Below are 23,561 nucleotides of genomic sequence, written 5' to 3' on the forward strand. Positions count from 1 at the left end.
CGGCTTTTCAGCGGCAGTATTAATTAAAATTTAACCTAGGCGCTCCTAAATCCGTCATTATTGGGTTTTAAGCACGGGCTTAAGCCTAATTATGATTGGATTTAGTTAATTGGACCTTGTTTGGCTTTGTTCTTTAGTTTGGGCTAGTCTTTTGTGTTTTGTGGCTTAACTAGTTATCCATAAGCATTCTCCACTTCAATCCAACACAAAGATGGTTTTATTTATCGTCATCGCACTTCCTATCGGGACAGGAGGCCAAAAGTAGATGTGTACAGGGTCATACTACTGAGAGCTGTTGGAAACTAAGAGAAGCCATCCAATATTTGATTGATAATTACAAGTTTCCCATACCTCCAGCCGGTAAGAAGACCGAGTGATGATAAGGTACAAGACACGAGGCGAGCTTCAACACAAGATTTCGTGACCTCCTTTTTTCTATTTCTTTGATTTTTTTTCCCCAATAAGTCTAGCATAGGCACCTTTTATTTTCCTTAGATTTTTATTTTGTAGGATTCTTTCTCCCTTTAATAAAATGAACATTTCTTTTCTCGCATATGATCATTGCATTGCATATATATTTAATAAAAAAAAAGAAAAAATGCCGAACTAAGCACAAGGTATACTAATGATTTGAGGCACTCTTTGTAGCCTATCATATCACTTTCACCCTTTCAAAGAATATAATCCTTTCTTGATAAACCACTTTGAGCCTCGTCTAATGATAGACCTTCATTTTTTTCAACCCATATCTGCCTAACCTTGGGATGGGATGGTGTGCAACTTATGCAATTTTAAAAGCATGAGTAATATCAACAGATTAAAATAAAATAAGCAAAAAATAATAAAAGTGTGCAAAAGGGCAAGTGCTCCAATGTCTTTGATACAAATACGTCTCGGATTGCGTCTCTTATCGAGTGCTCGGTACCGTGCTTGAGAAACACGAATGCCAAGTGAGTGATAGACCGGATGATCGGGATTTCCCACACATAGTAAAAAAAATTAAAATAAAAATACAAAAGCAAAAAAAAAAAAAATAGAGAGAGCAAAAATATAAACAAAAGAGAGTTCAAAAGTGAAGAAACCTCAAGCATATAATACTAAGATTTAAAAGCAAGGTTGCACACCTTAGGAGCTGCCTTTATCCCTTTCTTCTTCCACCTTTAGCCTAACCACGTTACAACCCTTAAAAAGACCTTTTTGAGGTATACACACTTGTGCGAGGTTCAGCTAGAGCTACGTTCGGCCTGATTCCTAACGGATACATAGGCAACCTCACATTGAGGTACGACCGTAATAAAAATGCATTCATATTCACATTCACACACCCAACCCATGATCATATCAAGGGATCTCCTATGCTCATCCCTATCTACTTAGAGCTAAACTTGGGGGCTTGATCCCTACATTGTTAGCTTACCTATTCTAAGAGTCACCATTATTTGACTCTTCTCAAAATATTTTTTCCATACACTTAGCCACTGCAGCCTAGCTTTAGTGTCACTTTCACACACATCTACAAGTTTCTAAAAGATCTTAATTATCCTTTTTTAAAAGATAAGATTAAGGAATTTGAATTAAATAAAAACTTTCTTTTTATAAATACTTTCTCTTTTTAAGTCCTAATTCTATTCGAATTAAAGATGTTCAAAGACAGTCAGATATTATTTTTGTGCCTCATAATATTCATACAAATCTTATATGGTTGGATAGATTTTGAAATTATCTTTCCAATGATTTATTATTATAATATTAATTCCGAGTTATAACGAAAAAGATATGAAAGGAATACGAAACTCTATTCAAAACTGACACCCTTTCACTATTTTGGCCATATAATTTATTCTACAAATGATTTTAAGCTTATTCTAATTGAGTTAGAAAATAGGCTTCAAGAGCTTTCCAACGACATATTATATGTCTTATTTAGACTTCTGGATCAAAAGATATGATAAAAACAAAATCCGCAAAAAACTGTCTTAACACCAAACGACAGACTCTGTCGTCTGGCACTGGCATTGGACTCAGCGCCTGGCGCTGGTCCTGTTGTCTAGCGACAGGAAGTCTTTTGTTCTGAATGGAACTCGATCTCTTTTCTATCGTTTTCGAACTATTTTTTTTTCTATAAATAGGGTCCTAGACCTCTGTTTTCAAATGACCAAGAATTCTCTAATTCTTCTCTTCTCTCTCTTGAGCAGTATAACTTTCTTTCTCTCTCTCTCTCTCTCTCTCTCTCTCTCTCTCTCTCACTCTCTCTCTTTCTCTCTATAGCTTTTCTAAACTAACCTTTCTTAAAATACACCATACCGCATACATTAGCTCTAGACGCACCTAGCCAAGTTCGAAGTTGCCTTTACCCTAGACGTGAAAGGTTGATACTTTTCTGAGGGTTTGGACCCCAAATCCAATTTCTAACTGTTTTCAATTATTTAATTTAATTGTTTGATTTAATATTTCATTGAAGTTTACTAATGCGTGTATTTTGTTATTAGAAAGAGGTACGGAGCATCAAAGTGAGTAATTTTATTACTCTATTCCTTTTAGAAAGCATGCTTATATTTAATTAATTCCTAGTATCATATTAGGATGCCTTTATTGCTTTTTAGTATCATGTTTAGGGTGCTTCCTATTCTTTCTAATATCATGTTAGTATCGCGTTAGGATTAAAGCTTTAATCTTTATATTTAGTGACATGCTAGGGTTTGTTATTAATCATGTTAGTATCATGCCTAGGGTCTTGCTATTAATATTATGCTTTATTGTTAACATGATTGTTATGATTATCATGATTATGATGATTGTTATGATTATCATTATTTTTATTATGTTGCTTGATATTATATTGTTATTTCTTGATCACGCTTTTTATGCAGGTTTAAAGGGAATTTATACTTGAAATCACGCCTAATAAGATAATTAATAATTTGGTTTAGGCTAATATGATTATAATTCAAGTGATCGTCAATAATAGTTTTATTTGTGTATTAATGATCAACCAACATAGATTAAACAGGTTTAGGATTAACCTAATGTTTGTATGTTAGCCAGAATCGCACATGAATACGAGTAGAATAAAGCAGAGGCCTATTTTAGGGCGAGTTCAATCTCTTTTAGATTGGATTCGTACCCTCATCCCCGAACATCCAGTCTTGGTTCCAGACCACTATGGAGTTAGCGATCTCATGGATCGTGAAGGGGTGTAACCTTCACCCTGTGAACAGTTTACAAGTTCCTAAAATTTGTTGGCGACTCTTTTACTCTAGCTTTCTTTCCTTTGGACGCCACCATGCTTAAGTGTATGATCACAATGGAGTTCAAGTTTGGGATGCTTGAAATATTTTCTACAGTAACTAACTTCTTACATTTTATCATTCATATCCTAGAAAAAAGAACACTCCGCACTTAATTAAATTATTTTTTTACCACTTAAAAGGATGTAATTAAAATTTGGCCAAAATAACAATAAGAAAAAGAGTAAATAGGTAAAAATTCTGGAAAAAAAAAGGTTTATAGCAGAAAAAAAAGGGGTTTTTTGTACCAATATCAAAGTAAAGATTCTATTATAAGGTGCTTATTACCTAGCATTACATGCTAGTAGAGGGACCTAGTTTCTTCGTTTTATCATTTTTCTTGGTATATTTTCCAAGAAAGAGAAAATTTAGAAGGGCACACATCATACGTCGTCCTTAAAAATCACTCATCAACAAATTTTTGAGTTCTATCTAAACCCCTTTAATAAAATATGAGAACACTACCTACTGTAGCTTATAAATAGTAGTTGTAAATCACTATTGAAAATGAATAGTGTTATACCTTTTTTAGCCCTTGCGAACAATGCAATTTAACATCCACTTTCTACTTGCACTCCATGTATCCAATTCTTCATCAGTCACGAGTAATGATGGACCGCTACCCGGTATAGGTCGCCTCGCCCAATACCAAGTGACGTCAGATTTAAAAAAAAAAATATTTAACTTAAGGTAAATAACAGTACTTAATAAATGAATAACAATATTTGAAAAACTAATAACAGCACCTTGATTTAAAATAACAATTTTTAATAATACATAGATTATTACTATAATTCGATTTGATAATTTATATGACTTTTATTGGTACTAGTTATCACTACTTTACTAATTATATCTTAAACAGATTAGCTTTTATATTTAATAGTCCACCATGCTTCGCAATATAAAATGTTTTACTTAGAGAGTTTTGACCAAAACCTGAACTTAGTCGACAATGGAACCTCCGGCGTTCTGAGCTTCCGGCTCTACCAAGGTAGCTAACCCCAACCCCGTCTTCCTTAGATCAGGAACATTACAGATCTAATTCGTTTCCTACCTTAGATTGTAGTCTCTACTCAAACAATCTATATTGTATTTGTGATGGTACATAAAACTAACTCATCTGTGACATAAGTTTTGAGAGGATAACTTTCCCTTTTGAAAGGAAAATTTTATTTAATTTGAAAAAATTACAACACTCATTTATTACAAAATTAAAAACAGAAAGTCTAAACAGACATGACAAGAAATAGAGTTTTTCTCTACTTTAAGAGAGATGGGAAACTAATATGTCTCTTGAGGTGAGGATTTTCTCTAGAGAATTTTCTTGTTTTCAGAAATGTTGTAGCCAACTCACTTCAAGCCTGCCTTCATTTCTTTGCCTAATGCCCTTTATATAGGGGAGGCTCAAAAAGGTCACCGACATTTTCTATGGCTTACAGAAAACTATGAATCAGCAAGTGAAAATCGTTCACTACTCCTAAAGATTTTTTAGAACAAATAAAACGTGCTTCAACAGTAAAAGTAGAATACATTATTGCTGGTGTGGGCTCAAGACTCCATCATACTTTGTAGACCACCTTAATGGACATACATTTGGTTGTCTTCTTCTATTCCGAGATCCATCACACATTTAACAGCATAGGATTCATCCCATGTGACAATGATTTCAAATAATTTCTCTTTTCCCTCTAAGGATAAATATCTCCTAGCTACAACTTGTTCAAGATAATCATACACTGATTCACTATGTAACACTCCTTCTTCTAAATAATTTTTTAACCATTCTGGTGATACTATTGTAGTATTTCCCACATGTATTATGACTGGTGGCTCTTCCTTTATTGCTATAAATTGGTTAAGATACTGAGCAATATAGAAAATCCATAGGCTCTAAGGCTGTACAGATTGCGGTTTAGACAGCACCAAACCGCAATTTTTGCGGTTTGGTACGGTTTGCGGTTTGAAAATTACGGTGCGGTTTTTTAAAATGATCAAACCGCGGTTTGCGGTTTGGTGCGGTTTCCAAAATAATTGAGACCAAACTGCACCACAAACCGCACTTTAATGCGGTTTGCGATTTCTATACTATATTTTCATTAAAATTATATTAAAGAACTAAAATATATGAGCTAATTTTTTACTATTAGTTAATTAAAGGTTAATAAAAAGTGTTTAATATTTAAATTATCAACTAATAATTATAATATAAAATTAAAGTTTTGTTTTAAAAAGAATAATTACAATTTTAATAAAATACGGTTAAACCGCACCGCACCAAACCACATCTTGCAGTTCGGTTTGGTGCAGTTTTTTTAAAAATGCGGTTTGGTGCGGGTTTTTTAAAAATGTGGTTAAACCGCACCGCGAACACCCCTAATAGGCTCTCGCCTCCGTAGGATCTATTACTCGTCTCTGCTGAATACAGATTGGATCTTTGACTTTGCGATGAACATCTTCAAACATGATCAGGAAATGTAGAGAGCTAACTTTTCCTTCAACCATTTCAATGTTTGCACTTTGTACTTGGACTTGTTCAACTCTTTCTTTGTATCTTGTTGCATCATAAATTCTCCTAAATATATACTTCTGAAATTTTATGAGCTTCTCAATGAAAGTAGTATTGTGATCAGGAAATGGTACGATGCTATGAACCATTCCATAATCTCAAACTCTGTAGTGCTCCGCCACATATGGTGCCCTCCATTCCAGTGAATGTGGATAAATTGACACAGTACCCACTCTGGAATTAGTGTTGAACATTATTCTACTTCCCCATAGATCATAAACATCATACAACTTGTATGACCTTGATACAACTAAATTGTACCAGAATTTGAAATCTTTATCTTTTATTTTGTTTAGTATTATATCCTGAATATCTAGAATGAGTCATAGGATGATGACCATTACCTCGTACATTAGGAACCTTCGAACTGCTACATGACAACTCTTAATCAAACCATCTCGAGATCTCTTTTTTGATGAAACAATCATGGCCTCCATCAAGGCCCAAGTGGAGGGTGAAACCCGCTCCATTGCTTTATATGTTTCTGCAATAAGAGTTTTTCTCTTTGCCTCCATCTTTTCTAGTTGATGGGCAGGAGGTTTTTCTGATGTCTTGTGCTCCTTCGCCATTGGCTAACTCCTGGTCAAGCTATCTGCCAAAGAATTCTTTGATCCCTGTATATGTTCAACAGTAAAAGAGAATTAGTTAAGCCATAATTGCCAACGCAGGAGTCTCCCTTGCGCTTGCATATTTGACAAATTCTTTTTAACAAAACCAAGTATGCCTTTGCAATCTATTCTTATTAAGAATTGTTTAGGGGCTAAAAAGATTAAGAAATTCTCGATCCCTCTAATAACTGTAAGGATTATCTTTTGCATGGTAGGATAATTTAACTCAGCCTTATTAAAACTTCCACCGCTATATCTACAAAGTCTTTCTCCTTCATTGATTTTTAACACATCACTCCAGTGCTCATTACTAGAATCTGTTTCAAGGATTAAATTATCTTCACTAGTAGGTAGTGTTAATACAGGAAGGTTTTTACACATAGCTTTCAGATCTTGAACAATTTTGGAATCACTTTCCATCCAGTTCCAAGTTATTTCTTTCTTGAGTTTTTGTTGTAATGGTTTTCTTAATAGAGCAAGATTTTCTATGAAATCAGAAGCATAAGTTAAACACCCTAGAAATCTTTTTAGTTGTTTTCTATCTTCAATTATATCGAGGAAATTTTTCAATCTTTTCCAGAAAATGTTTTTGCAATATTATTTGTCCTGCTTTAATCTCTAATCCTAGATCAATTTCTTGTTTAGCATAAATGCATTTAACCTTTCCAAGGATTATACCATGCTCAACACATTTTTGGGTTACCGCCTTAAGATCATTCATATGTTGTTCTAAATCTTTTGAGAATATTAAGATATCATCTATGTATACCAAACAGCAATGATTAAGTTCTCTAAAAATATTATTTATTCTTCTTTGAACTATCTGTGGAGCATTTTTTTTAATCCAAAAGGCATTACTAACCATTCATAATGCCCTTGAGGGGCACTAAATGTTGTTAATGGAATGCTTTCTTCTTCCATTTTAATTTGCCAGTAGCCACTCTTACAATCCATTTTAGAAAACCATGTGGCTCCTTGAATTCTATTAAATAACACGGTTTTATTAGGAACGTAATAGCCATCAAAGACAGTATTGTCATTTAACTATTTATAATTAATGACCATTCTAGCTTTACCTCTTTTTTCTTCTGCATGATTTCTAACCATGAACGCTGGACTATTATGAGGACTTTTGCTAATCCTAATTAACTCCTTATTTATAAATTCTTTTATTTGTTCATCAAATTCCAATATATCTTGGTAGGTATAAACCATTTGTCTTACTCTAATAATCTTATTAGGATTTGTTAGAGTTATCTTACCAAATGTCTTATCCTTTTCCCAATGTTCTAATGGATTTGTTGAATATAGTTTTTCACATAATTTTTCTTGCTGCTTATTTATCTGATCTATTAATGATAAATCACACTTAGAAATTCTAAGTGCAACCTCTCATTGTGTAGGTGTAACCCTATCACCACGCTGGCTGCGCGCAAATTCCATAGTCTGATGAGTATAGGCTTTTATTATTTTTTTGTATAGGAACAGAATGACCATTAATAGTAAACATTATTTGATCAATGGTTTGAGTGCACGGAGAGTATAACCTTTGAAAGTTATTTCTTATTATCATATCATGACTAGGTTGATCAGTAGCCCATAAAATAGGAATAACACATTGAACTCCTCCAATTTCTAATGGTAATTCTTCAATTATTTCCGTATGCCTCATGACACTATTATTAGTAATTTTAACTTGCATAGGATTTTTAGCCTTTTTCCACAAGAATTCTGGGAATAACAACCTTTTTCCAAAACATGTAGAACAACCACTGTCAAATTATGCACATAATTTATATTTGTTATAATCTTTAATGCATATATCAATAGGAATATAAATGCTATTAGGATTAGCACTAGATATTTCGTTATAGGCTTCCATTTGCATATTGACTTCATCTTCATATACTGGTTCACTCACAGTTTTGGTTTTATATCCGATAACCTTTCTTTTATCAATAATAGAATTATTCGGATCTTCATGCATTTCTAAATTAGAACATGAACCAATATATATACTATGTCTTGCTGGTTGCTTTAAGGCTTTTTTAGCTTTGTATTTTTCATTTAACTTTTTAATTAAAGCCAATAAATCTTGTTCATCTTCTTCGGGTTTCTCATTGACTTGTTTTTTCATCCTTATTGTAGTTGAATTTTGTCTACTTAAACTTGGTGTTCTAAGACTCATACTTCTCTGCATTTTAGGATTCGTAGTTATTCCAATATGGAGTAATTCATCTATTAACATCTTATTTAACCTATTTTTTACTGCAGGATTCATGAAGAATTCTTCTCATATTTTTTCAATTTCTATTTCATTAGGATTTATCTTTATAGGGCTAATTTTCTTTTTAGGACATCCTCCTTGCTCATATTTTTGGGTGTCTCTACTATTAGTTTCTTGAAAGATGAATCTATAGTGTTTACTAACTTATAGACTACCTTCCATCTTAGTTGTATAGGTCGAGTTCCTTTATGCATGTTTACTCCAAGAGTTAATAACTTGATTGCTAGAAACTTTGGAGCATATGAATCTTCTAAGCTCACATAATATCTTGGTTCACATGTATAGCTTACCGTTCCTTGACTTAAACTACACGTGATGCAACTAATAATCTCCTCATAAAATTCTTTATGTCTAACATCACACACAAAACTTAAACATTTAACATTTTTACCAAAATCTTGTAAAGGAGTTATGTATACTTGCACTGCACCATTACAAATATAACTATAATTTCCTTTTTCTTTATGGTTTTTAATGCCTTTCCATTTTATGATATTAATTTCTGATGCTTTCTTTTCACAATCCTCGATTACTATACTTCCTTCCATTTCTTCACACACATATTTAGTTCTAGTTTTAAAGAAAGAAGTTTTAAATATTTTATCTATAGTAATCTGAGGAAAATTCCAACTTTCTTTGTTCATTTGGTCTAGGTCTTTATCATCAATAGAATACTCAGCTCTTTTTAGTTGACCTATAGTCATTTTACTTTTATCCTCATCGTCAACTGATTCCAAGTTTTCTAATATTTCTCCTTCCATCATATTATTTATTTCTTCATAATTTTCAACTTCAAACTCATGATCACTATCTTCAGGTTCTTCATCATGCTCATTTATTTCTTCTATTATTTCTATTATTCCTTTATTATTAACTTAAAGCTAATTCTAAAGCCTCGTCTTTTGGTAATTCTATGTAATCCCAACTTCCTAAGGCTTCCATTAATTTATGATTAGTTTTCTTACATTCATTAGCATAATGTCCTAATTCTCCACAAGACCAACACTTGCATGTCTTCTTTTTCTCTAGACAATATGTTTCCTTTCTGAAAAACCTACTTGGTTTTCTATATTTATGTTTATAGTACTTCTTCTTATAGGTTTCTCCTCTTGATCGATCAAAATTATTTCTCTTATAATATCTTCTCTTATTATAGTTTTTTCTTTCACATCCATAGTTATTTGGGAAATCCCAACACGTGAGGAATTGTCTCTTCATTTATTGAGTTCCAGCAACCTCTCTACATTTCTTTTCAATCCATTTTTTGAGAAAAGCAATTCTATTAACTAGGGCATCCCTAGCTAAGAATTTATTTCTCCATTCTTGATAATTTTCACTAATTTCTTCATTAAGGGAACTTGGTAATTTATCATAGAACATTCCAAGATTTGTTTCATTTTCACAAATTTTATAATAATATGTTTCAAATTCCATGATGTAATTATCAACATATTTCATATTGCAGATGGACAAATTACTTAACTTTCTTTGATATTCCATTCGTTTTTCATTAGGATCAGCTCTAGGACCAATGAATTCTAACTCAATGTATTGACATAACTGTCTGAACATTCTAGTAGGAGATTCACTAGATCTTAATGTTATTTTGACTTCTTCATCTATTCCATCATACCAATCTTCTACACAACCATAGAAACTATGTTCGATATAATTTAAGAAATTTTCAAAAGTCTAGTCAGTGTTTAAATTGAGTACACTACTCATGCTCTTTTTTCACTGATCTAAAACATCTTGTCTATCTCTTACACCATCTAATTTAAGCCTATAACCAGTTTGACTTATAGGTTCAAGGGTTACTTCTTCTTGTTTAAGAATTTGGTTTGGCATAACCTTGACACTAAATCAGGTAGTCTTCCCTGGTATGTATCTTGGTCGTGTGCAACTTCCTTCTTCTTGATACCTAGGTCTTTGGATAACATTGTTTACATTTTCATTAATAATCTCTTCTCCAACATCATTACTATCCATTACCCTTTTACCTAGTTTATTTTCAATCATTTGCTTAACCACTTCCATAGGTAGAAAGTCTAAATCATCTAGTTTCATTAATCCCATTTGTTGATATAAATCTTCCTCTAAAGGTAGCATAGTTATCTTCTTAACTACATTATCAGCAGCAATCATTTTTTCAGAAATTATTTTCATGATATCATTTAGTTTATTAGGGTCTTCTTCTTCATCAAACAAGATTTGCAATTCTTTACTCGTTTTCTTCTAAAGATGATGGCTCATCTTTAGTTTCTTTGTTCTTTTCTTGATTACTAGTAGGTCTTTTAGGGAGTGATACCGTAAACTTCTTATTTTTATCTAAATTTTGAAAAGGATATTTATATTTATAAGGAATAACCTTGTCCTGATTGGGCGATACTTCTTTGTTAAACTAATGTCTAACTTCGTTTGTTAAAGCAAGTTGTAATTGTTTAACTTGTTCTTTTAATTCACTTAAATTTTTACTAATCTCTAATATCATTGTTGATAGCTTATGTTCACTAATCATGCAACGACAATGTATGCTACCAATTTCTACTTTAAGCTCCCCAAGTTGATCTACAATATAAGAACTGGGCCAAAATTATTAGTATTTTCAGGAATATGATAATAATGCTTAAAATCTGGTTTCTTACACTCAGTAGAAGGTCTAGTATTCTCCAACTTTACTTAATTACTTTAATTAACTTAACCGTATGGCTCTGATACCAAATTGCACACTTAACCAATTTCTAATTTATAATAACAGTATTATCTTCTTTAATAACAGATTTTACTTAAACAATAACAGTATGCAAATATAAGTAATACTGAAAAGAGCAAAATGACACCTTGAAAACAATATTGAAGAAACATATAACAGTATTAATTTTATTATAACAAGATCAGACTTAAAATAACAGTATTAAAATAGAAAATGACGTTTTTCAAACACTTAGCGAAAAAAAAAAAATTCAACGCATGTATGGACCTTTGTTGTCCCTACCTGGTAGCGGGCTATACTTATTGATCAGTCATTCTCTCACTAAAATTGCCGAATTATTGTCTGAGCTCTCACTCTCTGACGCGGGTGCATGGAACTTAGTGGAAGACGTGCGATGTGTCGTGACACGAAGTCGGGCCAAGCTCCTTGGAGGTCACCTTTTCGGGGCTAACCATCATCACACTTGAAGACAAGAATCTTGTCAATATATGATGCAACTACTTCATTCAGCCATATCTCCTTCGTTAAAAGGAATTTTTAGGGATTCAAGTTGGCGATGAAAGTAGAGTTCAAGAGCTTTCCAACGACTGGTCACATGCCAAATTTAAGCAAGAAACAAAGAAGTTATGAACGTTTGAAATTGAGCTATACAGGCAGTCGCGAGGTGCAGGGGAGTTTGACCGAACCAAAGCATGTTCGACCGAACCTTCCAGGCAGTTTCAAGCCTGATTTCAACATCTTTGCAGGAGTGGTCGAACTCCACAATTTCCATTCAATAAATAAGGTGAACCTATCTCAAAATCACAAAGAAATATGAAATAGGGGTCTTAATCAATGCTAACACCAAGTAAAGATAGGATTAAGATGTAACTACAAAGATTACAAGGTAGCAATCACAAAGAAAGCTAAATAATCACAAAGATTATGGTAGAGAGAGAAAGTCTCTTTGATTAAAAAGTCAAGCAAAGTTCAACATAAATTATTGGCAAAACGTCTTAAAAACAACTTAAATAGTGCGCATAAACTGACAGAAAAACGGGAAAAGGTTCGGCCGAACTCAGGGTAAGTTCGGTCAAACTTGTGGGTAGGTTCGGCCACTCCTTCAAAGATGCTGAAATCAGGTCTGAAACTACCTGGAAGGTTCGGTCGAACATGCTTTGGTTCGGTCGAACTCCCCTGCTCCTCGCGACTGCCTGGACAGCTCAACTTCAAACGTTCATAACTTTTTTGTTTCTTACTCAAATTTGGCATGTGACCAGTAGTTGGAAAGCTCTTGAACTCTACTTTTACCTCCAACTTGAATCACCTAAAAATTCATTGTAAAGAAGGAGATATGGCTAAATGAAGTAGTTGCATCATATATTGATAAGTTTCTTGTCCTCAAGTGTGACGATGGTTAGCCCCGAAAATTGACCAACAACGAACTTGGCCTAACTTCGTGTCACGACACATGGCACGTCTTCCACTTCATCCAATAGGTTCCATGCACCCGCGTCACTCTCTCTCCTCAATCTCAATTCTTCACTCTTCCACCTGCAACCCTTACCCTTCCATTTCTTCAATCTCGACTCCTTCAATTCTCTGTTGAAGTGGATCAGACAATAATTAGGCAATTTTAGTGAGAGAGTGACTGATGAAGAATCATGAGGTATGGTATTAATTATATAATCATCAAATGTCAATTCTACACTTTTGGGGTTTTCGCTAATTTAATTGTTTTTTAGTCAAATATCTGTGGAATTATCGTTAATTATACAAGTTTTTTCTCTTTAAAATCCAAATTCTTAAATAAATAACCTCCAAATCGACACAAATTTTCAAAATATCCGTGAATTGTTAATCACCCAGATGAAAATTTGACGAACTCGAAACCCGGCTTTGAGTCCAAACTTGAAAGATGAGCAGTCTTCTCGATATTTCTCTTATAGGTACGAAGTACGATCTTCTTATTCACTTGTTTTTTCAATTTCTTCAATTTTTACGTATTTTACTTGCTCGTGAAATGATGAAATAGGTATTTTGTTCTGGATTTTGGAATGTAATTGAGTTCGAATTTTGATAATTGTTTTTATGATTAAATTTATAGATGAATGATCATCAATTTTCAGTTTGGTTTTTGAAGGCATTTCTTGTTTTGGGTAATTTGCCATTTGGCTTGGAGCAATATGATGGGTGTTTTGCATGTTGATGGGATTGAGATTTTCTCTCTCCTTAAATGCGCATCTTTTCAGGTTTAGTTGGCCGCCATGGTTATTTTTCCCTTGCTTGAGTTGCCACACCAAATTTTTTGTTTGATGCTATGCTGATCTAAGCCTCCTCTGTCGATTTTTTTTAGTCAGAACTCATTATTTAGCATGATAAAAGTAATTCGATGATTTGAAGATTTTGAGATGGACAAATTTTAGGTTCAGGTTGTTGGGTTTTTTTGAATTGCTGAAAGTTAGATGGCAAAGTTTGATTCTTTATGTTTGATATTGATGAACAGGACTAGAGAAATTTCTGTTTCTTTTCACTTTAGCTCTCTGTTCAGTTTATTAATTTCTGTTGTGAGTCTTGTAACTCATAAAAGCAGTCGAATATGGTCTCACATAGTACTGATGATCAACAATTCTACAACAGTGTCTTGCCTTTTGTCCTATTAGTAAAACGGATAACTAAATAGACTGATAATCAGCAAGTATTTCTTTTTTGTCCTGTCATTATAACAAAGAACGACTATAATTTATTCATCTCATTGTTCACAGTCCATTTTTGGACAGGGATTAAGTGGGGAAAGGATTCATTCAAGCTGTGCTTAACAAGAGCAAGCTAGGTAGATAACTATCACTCAATATAAAAGTAAAACCTTTACCATCACATGAACTACCCAGGTTGACATTAATCAACCATTAGCTAAAAGTTTGGATGCAACACTTGCTTTTTAAAGTACTATTACAAATTTCTTGATGCTAGCCTTTTGAAGTACAATTAAAAACTTCTTGATGCTAGAACCCTAAGTTGGGATTGATTTGTTGCTTGATTTGATTTGGATTGATTTGGGGTTTTTGTTGTTGTTGCTTTGAAGATGATGAAGTTTCTAGATTTGTGCTTTTTTGTTAGATTCAGATCTTTTAACAATTAACAGATTATTTAGTGGATTTGCTATAGAGAATTAGATGTTTAATTCTAAATTCAATGTTCTGGGTAAGGTTGACCATTGAATTGTTTAGTTTGTGGCATTTTGTGAAATGGAATGAATGTGGCAAAGTAATGTGATTTTGATACATTTTCTTAATACTATCCTCTTCATTTTATAGAATCGCTATATTTATTTTTGGGTTTTCATTGTTGTTTAATATAATAATTTTGATTGGAGTTTTGGGTATTTTATTTGTTATTTCATTGATCAATAAAGGAGTAGGATATGCAATATTTGTATTGAAAATCTTAACTTGAATGTATTGAAAATCTTTGCTTCAGTATTTATTTATTAGTGGTGTTCTTTGTTTGTGATTGGGTTTGGCTTGGCAAAAGTATGTCAAGAATAAAGGTTTTGGTGGTGAAAAGGAGGGTTTAGGGTAAAATTGTTTTTTTTTTTTTTTTAATTACTTACAGAATTATCAATTTCATAGTACAATTTATTGATAATTTATTTTCCTGTATTTAGGATTCTTTTAATTTAATGTGGAGAATTGAATTAATTAAATTTACAACTAAGACTATGTTGTTAATTTAGTTGTCAATATTAGGTTTAGGCTTTGTAATATGATTTAGTATTTAAGATTGTCCATTTTTTAGTCGATTATCCATTTCATACTCTAGGTTCTTGAAAATACAGTCACTAGAGTGGGAGGAAAAAAAAAAAAACCAATAATATTCACTGATAGCTTCACTTCTCTTTCATAATTGCTTAGCTTCAGCAATATACCAACTGCTTTCCCTAGATAATCTCATAGGAACATGGTTGGAAATTTGGAACTGTATATTAGGCAGGGTTCCCTAATGTGGAATGGAAATTTGGAACTCTTATAATTAATTCTGTACATGCCAATGCAGAATAGTTATCAACATGGAAGATCTGGCAGGACACCCAAATAGCAAGAAAGCACAAGATAATGATGTATGCTGTAGAAGAGTAATAAGTAATACAATCTTATTAGCTGTCAGGTTAATCCTTTACATTTAGCTAATTTTTAAACAACTTTTGCTAGATGGAGCATTAAAGAAGTGAGGACAGAGGTAAAACAAATGAAGAAAATGAGGAAGAAGAAAGTAAGATGAACTTCTCTAGGTCGGACGAAATGAGGCTTAGCATTGCTCGTCTTCATGAGGAAATCAAGGTATATCCTAGCATTTTCCCTAATTTTCCTTCTTCGATCAACATCATTTCAAACCCTAATTCTTAATAAAGATTCGACACTCACGGATTTCTCAATACTACCTCCAGATTTTGAGCTTTCTCCTCGTTTGAAGCGTAATCAGAGCTCTCCAATGAAGACTTGAAGGGTACTCTGCGTTTTATCTCCTCCATTAAAGCAGCTTCTTGAGGTAAGATGTTTAATCATTTTCAATAATCATCTAATATCAGTTCGAAAATCTAGGGTGTATCTTTAATTTGTTTTGGTTGATCTTATGGAGTAATTTTCTCAAATTCGATTACTGAGGTAATTTCAGATTCTTTTTGGGTTTTAAGTTCTGTTTATTTTGATGGGTTTTATTCATAATCAGGGATCGTGATGGGTTTTGCTGATAAAATTGTGATTTTTGTGAAATTTTTTGCGGTCTAAATTTTGTTATTAGAAGAGCTATAAGAGGATCCAAATACAATACCAGACTGACAGCTAAATACCCTTATACAGCAAAGTGTATATCACTTCACATGTGCCTTAAAGCATGCCATCTCATCTGCTCAATCTTTTTCCAAACGAAGACCTAACTACGAGTAATTCAATTCTCTAGCCAAAGCAGTGGTGATGTCTGACAATAGCAACCAAAACTCTCAATTTAGATCTAGCCTACCAACTATTGCAACACACTCTATGATAGCCCTAACAATCATAGCTCATCAGACTCCTTTTTAGTCAAAACTGACAAAGTGGGATTTTCCTTGGAGGTGTACCTTCATGGATCTAGAGAACCATTAACAATAAAGAGAGAAAGCAAGAGAGAGGGATGTGGAAGTGAATAATAAAAAAGAGAGAGAACAGGCCACAAGATAGAGTTCTAGAGAGATGATAAACAAAGAGGTTGTTATTATAGGAATCAAGAGTGAGAGTAGAAAAAGAAACATCTTAAACATTTTCATTGGCAAGTAATCTATAAGATATTTAGGAACAAATTCCTACTGTGTCTGATCAAACAATGTAACTCTCTTTCTTCTCTTCCTCAATTTTTAAAATAGATTTCAAGGATCAGTGCTCATAGGTCGATGTATCCCTCCCTTATTTGCTCTGATTATTTATCTTCTTTAATTGACTTGTACATTTAGTGGGAAAGTATGCTTGCTTCCTTTAAGTTTTTTTTTTTTTTTTTTTTTTTTTTTTTTTGAAAGAATGCTTGTTTCCTCGTTGCTTAAATTCTTGCCCTTCGATTTTTACTTTTGATTCTTTTTAGAAAAATATTTATACGTATTTTTGGGAGTATACAATTGATGTCTACGAAAATATTCCCTAGATCAGTATTATGTATGGGGTTTTGTTGGCAATAAATAAAATAATTTGAAGGGGTTCAAAAGCGTTGGAACCACATGAGTTCACCAGCTGGAGCATTTTGTGATGATTAATTTGCGTGGGGTTTTTTTGTTTAGTTGAATTCATTATATGTTTGGTTTGAGTAGTTGTAAATTGGTCGATGATGGTTGGTGCTTGGAGTATAAAAAAGGATGATGAAAGATTTTATATGTGGATTAGTTTGGGAATAGTGATGCTTTTCAAAATATGTGGCATTATACCAAACTTAATTGGAATTCCCACATTGAAAATCCATACTGTACAATTGAATATAACTCATATGCTTCAATTGTATTTATTATTTGATTATATCAACTTCAAATAAGATTAAAGTCAAAATATTTCGTAGTTTTGAATACAAATATTGACATTGATTGGAAAGATGGATATAAATTTTACTATTAACATTGAATGGAATTATATAAATTTTACTATTAACATTGAATGGAATAATAGACTAAGGCTGTTAAATTTGCTAAAACTTTTGAAAGTTTACACTGATCCCCTCATTTATGGAACATTAAACTAATGCTCACCATCCTATCTCATTTATCGATATAAATTCTCAGGTACTTTTGAAGATATTTTTGAACGTTTTCGAGGAATTCTTATGAAGGAATGATTGACTGAAGGGTACAACTTCTGAATTGAACTTCTGTTTTCTGTTGGAAAGGCTAGATTTCAGGTTTGGTGTTATATATAACTTATGATGGCCTTTTAAGTTAATTCAATTCTAAATAACACTGTAAGTATTGCTTCTGATGTTATTTGGATCTGCAGGATCATGTAGCTATCATCTAGCTACCAGGCATGGACTGAATCTAGATCTTGTGGATCTAGAAGGTCAACTCACTTATTAGCTGCCACGGGAAGATGAGATGGATCTTGAGACTGATCTTGGTATGTAAACTACTCTTGACTTCTCGCTTTATTTATTAATATAATTATTTTGTTTATTAATTTTGATTAAATTAAGTGGCAATGTATCATTGTGTGTGGTTCCAGTTGGTTATACTAGCTTTGTTGATCAGGTGATCTGTTGGGAACTTGGGATGAAGAAACTTGATGATGGTTCATGCTCTAATAAGCATCTAAATTTGATGCTGTGTCAAATACTGTTTGTAATTCTACGTTGGATTATTGAATTAATAGCTATAATCAGTGAAGACCTAAATGCAATTTCTTTTTCTTTTCTTTTTTAATTTTTTTTTCGAAATTCTTAGTTTTCAATTTTGCTTGATTTTGAACTGTGTAGCTTTAATGGGTCGAGCATGTTTAGAGTATCGGCTTTCGAGCTTCTCCTCTTCTATTAAAGTGGCTTATGAGGTAACCACTTGATTTATATCTTGTGTGAGAAAAGTAGTGTAACAGTGTAAGCAATCTGATCATATTCCTAGGATCCAATAAACTAAAACAGGCAGATTGAAGAATGTTGTGTAGGTTCATGCACATGGAGTGTGTAGTGTATAGGTAGTAATTGACTCATCTATTTCTTAACAAGCTCATAGAAATGAAGTTATAAATGTACAATATTGGGTGATGAAGTGACTCATCAATTTCTTCTGTTCAATGCACCTCTCTAAAATTGTTTAACACGGATTTATTGAAGTATTGATGGAGTAGTTTGCTCATTTTTTTTCCCTTGCCAAATAAATTCCTTTCAGTATGTCAAGTTTAGAGGAATCCCTCAGTTTCGACAAGCTGCCTAGCATGGGCACTCTTGACAGGAGGTTTTAATTCTTTGGCTGGTATATTTCTTCAGGGCCGGCTAGTGCAAACAGACCCTTAGCACAGGGCCTCCAAATTTCAAGGGCCCATTTGTGCTGAGCCCAGCCCTTAAGTAAAAAAAAAAAAAAAAAAAAAACTTTGACTCTTAATCTCACGAGAAGCAGCCATCTTCTCCTTTAATTCATTCACTCATCACTCCCAATTTCTAGATTCTTCAACCACGGTACTTCGAAAATTGCTCCCAATTTCCTTTACTTTCCTACAATTTTCAATATTTCTTTCCTTTTTCCCCATTTAATTTATTGGTTTACTCCCAAATTTTCAATTTTCCAAAATAAACCTTTTACCTTTTTCAATGGAGAAATTAATTTCTTATTTTGCACAATTAAATCCCTTAATGTTTGCTTATCAAACGATTAAATTTTTTACACCCTATATAAATTTATTTTCCCCTACCTTCTTCAATAACCAGTGTTATCATACTCAAATTATTTTTGAGAACTTTATGAAATAAATATTCATAGTATTAAGTGGGTATAAGGCTCTTATAAGAAGAGCCAAGAGAATTGCTCAGTCATAGCCATGGAATTGCTAAAGTGAGTAACGACAATCAGATCGAGTTGCAAGTTGTTTCAATTCTCTTTGCACTTTCAATTATTAGATTATTTTTTTATGCCTCCCAAAAGTAAGTACTCTATGAGAAAGAAAAAAAAATGAAAGAGTTAATCTCAAAGAGGAGTAATTTTGATTGTATTTGGAAATTAATCATACGAAGTATTATTTACTGTACAATTTAAATAAGTAGTTTGAGTTTTGGGTTTCAATGTTTCATTATAAAATGTAAATTATTTCATCTATGATCTTAAAAAAAAAAACTTTAATATTTACAAGGGCCTAATTTCTAAGTTTAGAACAGGGCCCCTAAAATGATTGGGACGGCCCTGTATTTCTTTTATTATTTGTGTTTAGTCGATTTCTCATGTTAATTTTTTGGGTGTTTATTTTGATGAATTTGAATTTTGGGATTTGGTTTTATTTATTAATGCATTTAGAGTTTTAGACTGAAGTTGTGTCGATGGGTGTTGTTGGATATCTGTTTAAAGGGGGGGGGGGGGATTGAATTTAGTTGTGAAATTTGATCTAAAAGTAGTCACTATACTGTGATAGTTAATTCTGGTTCCCTTTTGATAAAACAGAGGAAAAAAAATGTTAGGAAACAAGAAGTTTGCCTTAGCTAAGTTGGTAGTGGGCTAGAAACAATATGTAAGGGGTCCAATTTCAGGTTTACCTAGATCAGGGTTTGAATCCCCCTTCTAACATCCGTTAGGGGTGTACCATGTCCACGTGCCACCATATTATTGGGTTTTATTTTTTTATTTGTTAATTTATTTATTTTTTTACCCAATAATATGGTGACACGTGGACATGATAGGCCCTACTAACGAATTTATAGACAGAATCCGTTAGTTAGCGTTGATTGGTGGTAAAAGTCAATTTTCAATTTTTTATGTGGTGATAAAATAAAACTTTTTTTTATGGAGGTAGTAAAAACAATTAAGTTGTTTTTTGGAGGTGGTAAAAATAAAAAAATTCCTTTATTTTCACCAAACCACTCGACTACTCCCTTATTCCTATTTCCCAACCACGAGGCACGAACCATCACCCACGCGGCCACGAGTCACGGACTGCAGCAAGCATCTTCGGCAAATGTTTGCCAAGAAATTAACATCACAAGATAATATGGCATTCGAATCCCCCTTGTAACATCACTCCTTTTTTTTTTTTTTTTTTTTTTTTTTTTTTTGGTGTTTTATTTCAACCATACTACTCGACTACTCCCTTATTCCTATTTTCCAACCAAACCCAAATTACTTGTATTGTGTACCTTTTTTTTTTTTTTTTTTTTTTTTTAAATAGGTTGATGTTAGTTGAATTATAGAAATTATCCCCCCATTGTCAAATTTCTAGGTCCGCCACTGTCCATGTATAATTTTGATTTTAGTTTCTCTATTTTGATGCAAGTATTAGTGAGAAATTTGGGAAATCGATTACTCATACTTTATCATCAGTGACGTAAATTAGCTTTATGTTGACTTTAGAATTTATGTATATGTTGACAACATGGCTGATAATAGTTATTTATGAGCTATAATAAGTGAATTTCAGTGTTTTACATGTTATTAAATCTATTCCGGTAGCTCAAAAGATTTGAGTTTCTACTTTCTTGGATTTGGTTGATGATCTTATGCTTCAAAAACTCACAAATTCCTTAGATGAATATTTTCTTTCGGATAATTGAGCACCAACGTAATTTATAACATTTGTCTAATATTATGCAATGATGATATATGAGAGGTTAAGGTGAATGAATATGCTTAGTGCCCTATCTCTCACTCTCCTCCATTGAAGCGTACTCTGAATTCTCTATTGAAATGGCTTGTGACTTTGTAAGCTTTCTTTCCTCTATTGAAGGAGGGTCTGAGGTAAGATGTTTTTCTTAGTTAGTGAATATTAACTTTATAATCTAGGGTTTAACGTTGATTAATACCAAGAATGAGGCAGGGAGAGGTCATGGGAGTTTCCCAAAGACCGTTTTGCCCCTCTCCTTAGACGACCATAGGTGATTTATCCAGACACTGTTTAATTGGTCCTCAAACCATTGGATTTTTGAACTGTAGCTGCTTTATCTGTCTTTGTGATCTGTGACTGTTTAACTCTGCTGACTGCCTGACTGCATGCTCCTTGATCTTCTAACCACAAAAATCACTAACCATAATAGGCTATGATGAGTGTACACCATTCAAGTAGTCAAATTTAATATGGAGAATTATTTGAGGTTTTGGGTAAAAAAACATTTCCATTTGGCTTGACAGAAAGATTAATTATTGGTTTATTTTATACGATGTATTATTTTTATTTTGTGGTTTGGTTCGGTTGGAATTTGGAAATTATTTGGCCCAACTTGATTGATTGCCGCCATGGTTTATTTTACCACCTAAAAAATCTCCACTGGATTATTTGATGAAATGTGGATCTGAGCCTCTTGTTAAAAATAAAATAAAAATGGAAGCTGCATATAATAAAACAAAATCTAATCCAATTTTATTTCCTCTGTCCTTGTGATTTAAGGTCTTATTGTTAGAATGTTAGTTTGTTACTGGCTTATGCATCAATTGTGGTCCTGGCTTCTGGATATAACCATGTAGGATATAATTTTCATTCTTCAGCAATGAATTGGCTTTTAAATTAAATTATTTAGACAAAGTTGTGTCATGGCTATAGTCATCTCAATTTAGGAGAAGTATAGTAAAACTGAATTCCAGGGTGTCACAACAAGAACGTAGAAGTCGGTAAAATTTGGATAGGGTATTTCATACAAAGTATTAGATGATAAGTATTCGGTATAAATTTGAAACTACTAAGTCTAAATTTTAGGATGCTTCAAGATAAATCAAAGATACAGGATCTTTTGAGTCCAGCCTCTCCCTTGACTCTTCTATTAATTCATAAATGATTAATCATGCATCACTATGCCCAAATAAATGGTTTTCATCATTGATCTAATCGGGTCACTTTTAGATCCCATCCTGAATATCATTGGATAATTTCGAGTATTGTGATCTTTGGGCAGTAGAGATCATGTTATATTTTTGTCAATTTAAAGTACCTATGTGGCTGTACTGGTGTCACGATATTTGAACTATAATTTCCTGTACTGTGAACAGGCTCCAGAAAGAGTAGAGCTCTAAAGATGAAGAAACTTCCAAAACTGGTGTCGCAAAGTCTCTGGCATTTCAGTGGACGATTGTGAATTTAGAGCTACCCTTGAAGATATGGTGAGATCATAAGATGTTTAACAAGTCTGCTTTTAGTAAACAAGAAGTTGTCAACAATCTAATACAAGTGGTTTTACCCTGCAGTTGAATTCGAGCCCAAAATTTATAGTTGGCAGCAAGTATGTAAGGTTGGCAGTTAATAGTTGATGTAAAGTATAGCAGCAATATATAAACCAGAGGATACAGTAGAAATTCACAAAGCAACCTTATGTGCATGCATGAGATGAGTATTCTTTCCTCTGGAATGGGAATTTTAATTAAAAGAAGCATTTTCTAAACAATTTTGTACTAGATTTGAAATTTCGTATTGATGATTACATTGAAGTATTGAACATTGAGATGTAATTGAAGATGAAATTCAACATTTATTGTTAAGATCATGTTATCTGTTTGTCACGTTAAAGTACCTTTGTTGCTAAACGGGTATGTTTCCTATGTATGAGGAACAGATGGAATTCTGTTATAACTGGCACTGAAGATGAAATTGCAAATACTGGTGTTGAAAAGTTTCCAGTAGTCTAGCATCTCAGTAAACACTTGTGAATTTAAGATTATCCACGACAACAAGGTGAGATTATAAGATTGTTCAACTGGTCTACTTATAATATGAACAAGCTGTCAACATCTGACTAGGTTTTATACTGCAATTAAATTGGAGCTCTAAATCAATAGACTAAAGTTGATGGCATGTAAGGTTGTCAGCTTAACATTCCATGCACAACCAGCTACTTAAATATTAAGTCAACCAGCACCTTACTCCAAAGCACTCTAAACCTGCAAACCACTATAAACAATAGGGTTTTACATAAAAAACACCAAGTAAAT

The 23,561-nt window shown here is 32.9% G+C and overlaps 1 protein-coding gene and 1 long non-coding RNA gene across 5 annotated transcripts; one reads left to right on the forward strand and one right to left on the reverse strand.

Moving 5' to 3' along the window:
- Window positions 1-9,969: 9,969 nt before the first annotated feature.
- On the reverse strand, window positions 9,970-10,896 carry LOC110694576. Its single transcript, XM_021871746.1, has 2 exons — window positions 10,673-10,896; window positions 9,970-10,408 (listed from the first exon to the last, which is right to left on the reverse strand). Exons 1-2 carry the CDS (start codon window positions 10,894-10,896, stop codon window positions 9,970-9,972), a joined length of 663 nt encoding a protein of 220 aa, XP_021727438.1.
- Window positions 10,897-12,879: 1,983 nt separating this feature from the next.
- Window positions 12,880-23,252, forward strand: LOC110694090. 4 transcript variants are annotated; one of them, XR_002505734.1, is made up of 9 exons: window positions 12,880-13,112; window positions 13,313-13,392; window positions 15,500-15,563; window positions 15,655-15,783; window positions 15,891-15,991; window positions 17,742-17,857; window positions 17,953-18,072; window positions 22,626-22,736; window positions 22,821-23,252. It is a non-coding gene; the product is annotated as an uncharacterized LOC110694090 (long non-coding RNA). The 4 variants fall into 4 exon arrangements; XR_002505735.1 differs by having other exon boundaries at window positions 12,880-13,392; window positions 15,505-15,563; XR_002505732.1 differs by having other exon boundaries at window positions 12,881-13,392.
- Window positions 23,253-23,561: the final 309 nt, after the last annotated feature.

Source organism: Chenopodium quinoa, unplaced genomic scaffold (genome assembly GCF_001683475.1).
Source record: "Chenopodium quinoa cultivar QQ74 unplaced genomic scaffold, ASM168347v1, whole genome shotgun sequence".
Lineage (NCBI taxonomy): Eukaryota > Viridiplantae > Streptophyta > Magnoliopsida > Caryophyllales > Amaranthaceae > Chenopodium > Chenopodium quinoa.

Bases quoted from the DNA above. Each gene is read 5' to 3' on its own strand.
- LOC110694576 (XM_021871746.1), bottom strand. From the start codon at position 10,896: ATGATTGCTGCTGATAATGTAGTTAAGAAGATAACTATGCTACCTTTA. The intron at 10,409-10,672 runs GTATCAAGAAGA...TATCGAACATAG, and splicing joins AATGTTATCCAAAGACCTAG to TTTCTATGGTTGTGTAGAAG.